General features: G+C 37.9%; 1 protein-coding gene across 1 annotated transcript in view; it reads left to right on the top strand.

Annotated features, from left to right (window-relative positions):
• arhgap1 (Rho GTPase activating protein 1) overlaps positions 1-5,000 on the top strand; it is a 79,124-nt gene that overhangs the window by 22,933 nt on the left and 51,191 nt on the right. The window contains exon 2 of the mRNA XM_028572243.1: positions 4,059-4,288. Within this exon, the coding sequence (XP_028428044.1) occupies positions 4,165-4,288 (124 nt within the window). The 5' untranslated portion in view covers positions 4,059-4,164. The remainder of the gene's footprint in view (positions 1-4,058; positions 4,289-5,000) is intronic.

Here is a 5,000-nt window from a genome sequence, read left to right as displayed (position 1 = left end):
CTAAATACATATGTATGTATATATATTAGGGCTGTCAAAATGAACGCGTTAATTTTTTGCGTTAATTTTTTTATATTTAACTCGTTAAAAAAAAAATACGAAATTAACGCAGCTGTTTGTTTACTTCATGTGGCGACTGAGAAACGTAATACGTCTACATAACAGCAGGCGGCGCTACTCTGTATTGTTGCCCAAGTAATGAAAACCGGCAGCTGATTGGACGAACGCGTCACATGGGTTTGTTTTCTCCGGATATTGAGAGCCAGACTGTCATGGCGGCCGTTCAGAATACGATCTCATATTGTACTAAAATAGTTCACTGAAACATGTTTCTGAAAATATTTTAAGCGAGAAATAGGCCTTGCAGTTGCTGAATCTGTCTTCATTTCAGCTCAACAAAGGTCAGTTTAAAAGATTTTTGTCAGATTTTGAGAGACTTGTCACCTCATTCCGCTCGCCATTTCCGGGTGAGTCCTGACTGCCCTGCCGCCGACTGAACATAGGCTCGTTGGAGATGAACTGCGCCTCGCCTGTAAAGTAGATGAGAGCAGGCGACAGCAGCCGGGGGCGGTGACAAAAATCTGCTCTCAAGTCGGACAGTTTCTAGCCGTTTCCAGCAGCCTTCAGCAGGACTAAGATAAATTGTTGCTGCTGTTGTTCTGAAAGATATTAAACATTCTGAACTTAGCAGAACCTTTCCTTGTTTGTTTTTTTCTTCATATTTGCAAAGTTAAGTGATTTAGCATTTAAATATCCATTATTACAAGCTTCAGTCTCAATTTAAAAAAGCGATTAATCGCGATTAATTACAGCAAATTGTGCAATTAATTAGTTAATTTTTTTTAATCGATTGACAGCCTTATATATATATATATATATTATTTATTTATATCCGGGGACTTTGATTTATTCCGTCTATTTATATGCATGTTATATTCAAAGGAAGTTTGGTTATCTCACAGACTCAGACTAAAAGCAGCAGCAAGCCTGTCTGACATCAGTGCATCATAGCATATCCCTATCTGCAAAGAAAATAAAATATGGATAAATCATGAGCGCGGCAGATTCCCAGGTCCGCTAGAGCGGGTAACGCCAGCTCTGCAGACGGACCAGAGTCAGTCAGCACTGGGGAGCGAACCGCGGGGACCGAGGGCACAGGGCTGGTGGCTAGCTGCTAGCTAGCTGCAGCAGCTAATATTGTCTTTAATTTGTCTTTAATAGGAGCACACTATACAAAGACAACAGTGGAGAGTTCCTGGATCGGTCTGTCCTCAAATTGCCAGAGATCTACAAGGACTTCACCCTTTTCTGCACCATCACCTGCATAATCAAAGTGATAAGAGAGAACAAACTATTGTTTTCTCTGTTGACATGAATAGGTGCCTGTAATGTCTGCCCATATATTCAATCAATTCAATAAATGTTGATAAGTATCACTGATATTTCTTAAATCATTGTAGTTTTTCAGAGCAATATGATACAGATTATTAAAACCATGTTTATATTTGCAACAAATTAAAACCCTGATCAAGGCAAATTGTTTTTTCATTTTCCATAACATTTATAAAAAAAAAAAAAAAAAAACGTACAATTAAATTAACCAGAGCTGACACTTGGTAAATAGCTTTAATTTACCTTGTCAAAACAGTGAGTAATTCATAACAAATTGCACAATATTTGACACAAAACCTAAAAAGTGTATGGTTCATACTATGGTGAAGCAATACACTTTGCCTGTAGGATTTACTGTAGCAGGAACATTGATATTGGCAAACAGATGACCCAGGTTCAATTGAGTTTGTGAGCAGGGTTATGAATAAAGATAAGCCTAGTGTTCATAAGAAGGATGATTCAGGTATTGCAACACAAATTAAGAAAAATTCAATTAAATAGGAGGTATATACAACTAGTAGAAGATAAATTAACTACACAAGAGCAATTAAGGTAAAGTTATGAGGTAGTGGCAAGCTAAAGTCAAGTCAACAGTGTACACCAGAATAATATATACTGTGATTACGTAATGATACTGTTGTCTGTACTAATATAACAAAAAAAAATAATATAGTGTATGATGCAGTATGGAGAACAACCGAGTCCCATATGAACCCAAGAGACTTTTATTACAGCTGTTTAATGATGTTCACTACAAACAAAACTTGCAGATGGTTGTAGTCTGTAGCCAGTCATACAGTAGGTAGATCTGGAGTAGCAGGGTGAATTCTAGCTATCATGGGTTGGTGATATGACACACACAGATCAACAGGGGTCGAGCCCCTCAACAAAATACTTGTTTTTTCAGTTCAGTTTGCTTTGTATTAATTAAACAAATAACTGCTATTTAAGGAGCAAATAAGAAACCATATCATTTCTAGATCTGTTTTTGTTATAGTGGTGAAATTGTACTTAATGTTACAACTTTTTAAACAGACTGATATGAATCCATCATTTTCAGACTAATGTTATATGAAGGAATGAAGACTAAATTCTGATGAACAACACAACAGTGATGCAAAAACTGACACAAACAATCCAGTTTCTGGTGTTCTTTCAGTTATATTACAGTTTAGGTTTTACTACTGGCTCTAACATGAAATTAGCCAAATCCCCAGGAACATGGTTAACCAAACGAGGAAAAAATACAAAGTGGGGTCATCACATATACACATACAGTCCGTCATATGTCGTTCAATCTAGCTATACAATAAAGAAAATCTATTTGTTTATGGACATCAAGCTAGGCTATATGCTAGCGCCATATGCTAGCTAGCTAGCTAGGTGCTTAAGTTATGTTATTACTCACCCTCGTAGTTGTGGACATAACTTCATACGTCCCTTTTCAAAGCTTTCTCCCGTTTCCTGATGGGTGCAGGTGAAAGTGCGTCGACCATTCTGTGCACATTGTTGACATATAATAAAGCTATAAACGTTGCGGGGATATATAAACTTGGTTACAGAGCAGCCGCCCTCAACAGACGTTCTAAAGTAAAACAAACGCACCCTCAACGGGGCAGGGATCATTTCATTGGTCAACACTACAGCTGGCATTCTATTGGTTGTTGACTTTTGGCAGGGTTATAACACAAAAAAATCCAAGCGCGCAGGAGAAATCCGAGAGCAGAAACTTTGCAAGCGAGCAGAATCCGCCTGAGTGCGAGGAGAAGGTTCAAAGCTGAGAGCAGGAAATCTGTCCAAACAACAACATATCTGAGTCCAAGCAGAAAGTTTGAGCACAAGCAGAGCAAATCCAAGCACGAGCAGTGAATATTTGAGTGTGAGAGCAAGGTTTTGAGTGCAAGCAGTGACTATTTGGGTGTGAGAGCAAGAAATCTGAACGCAATATCAGTGAGAAATGCTCTCAAATTGAAATAATGCGCTCTTGACTAATGACAGTAATATAACTCCATAGTCGAGGGCGTATGACGTTGCATGCGAGACAGACTGACGTTTGTAACTATGTGCGTTTGTTTTTTTCTCTCTGTGAGAGGGAAAGACAAGAGAGTGTGAGAAGCCTGGAGTTAAACGTCCGCGAGTATGTAAAACTTAATCTATAAAACAAGCATCTAAAATAAAATAAGCTTCTTAACTTAGGTTAGTTATCAAGGTAATCATTATGCTTGCGCTTCAATTATGGACAGGACAAAAGGGGGAAAAAACAAAGGAACAAAAATTTTTCGCGAGTTTCATGATATAGTAATTTTCTACATCGCACGGACTACAAGCCGTAGTATATTCGATATATCGCCCAGCCCTATTTCAAATTGTGTCTTTCTTTCAGCGTGTATTTTGTATTTCTCGTTGTCTTGCCGCTTGAAGCCTCCAGCTTCTCCCTTTTTTCTTCCTGAATGAATCCCTCAATTAATCTTTCCCACACATCTGCAGTACTGGGTTAAATCAGTGTCAACAAACACGCCCCCTCATGTGTCATATGTCATATCACTTCTGACCGGTATCAAAACTAACCGCATAAAATTTCTGAAAGACCTCTCGTAACAATAGTTTCAGCAGTAGTTAAAATGTTTTTAAACCCAGCTGACCTGAGGTGTCTCTGTCTCTTGCAGGACTCTGGCTGCTACTCTGTGAAAGTCCCAGCTTTAAGGGTGTGTGGTAAACATCACTGTGCAGTGTGTCAGTGGGTCTGTGTAGCACCGTTTTGCAGAGTGAGTGATGTCTTCAGAGCTGCTGGTAGATTTGGGTGAAGACCCTGCGACTGCACAGTTAGGACAGCTGAAGCTGACCACGGTAGAGGACCAGCAGTGGCCTGCTGATGAGTCTACTCTCAGCAAGTCAGGTGAGAGGAATATCTATCTATCGATCGATCATTCGATCTATCAAATGTGTATATGTGTGTGTGTGTGTGTGTGTGTGTGTGTGTGTGTATATGTGTGTGTGTATATATATGTATGTATGTATGTATGTAATATATGTGTGTGTGTGTGTGTGTGTGTGTGTATATATATATATATATATATATATATATATATATATATGTATATGTGTGTATATATATATGTGTGTGTATATATGTGTATATATATGTATGTGTATATATATATGTATATGTATGTGTATATGTGTGTATATGTATATATGTGTGTGTGTATATATATATATATATATATATATATGTATATATGTATATATATATACAGTGGGGGAAATAAGTATTTGACCCCTTGCTGATTTTGCAGGTTTGCCCACTTACAAAGAATGTAAAAATCTACAATTGTAATCATATGTACATTCTAACAGTGAAAGACAGAATCCCAAAGAAAATTCCAGAAAATCACAACATATGAATTTATTAAAATTGATAACCATCTGATGAGGAAAAACAAGTATTTGACCCCCTGGACAAACAGCAAGTATTCTGGCTCCTACAAGCCAGTTAGTCTTTCTTTAAGACACAGCCCCAATCCGAACCAATTATCTACATCAAATACACCTGCCTCACCTCATTACCTGTATAAAAGACACCTGTCAACACCCAAACAACCAGCATC

This window comes from Perca flavescens, chromosome 24 (genome assembly GCF_004354835.1).
Source record: "Perca flavescens isolate YP-PL-M2 chromosome 24, PFLA_1.0, whole genome shotgun sequence".
Lineage (NCBI taxonomy): Eukaryota > Metazoa > Chordata > Actinopteri > Perciformes > Percidae > Perca > Perca flavescens.
This window is presented reverse-complemented; position numbering and strand designations above follow the sequence as displayed.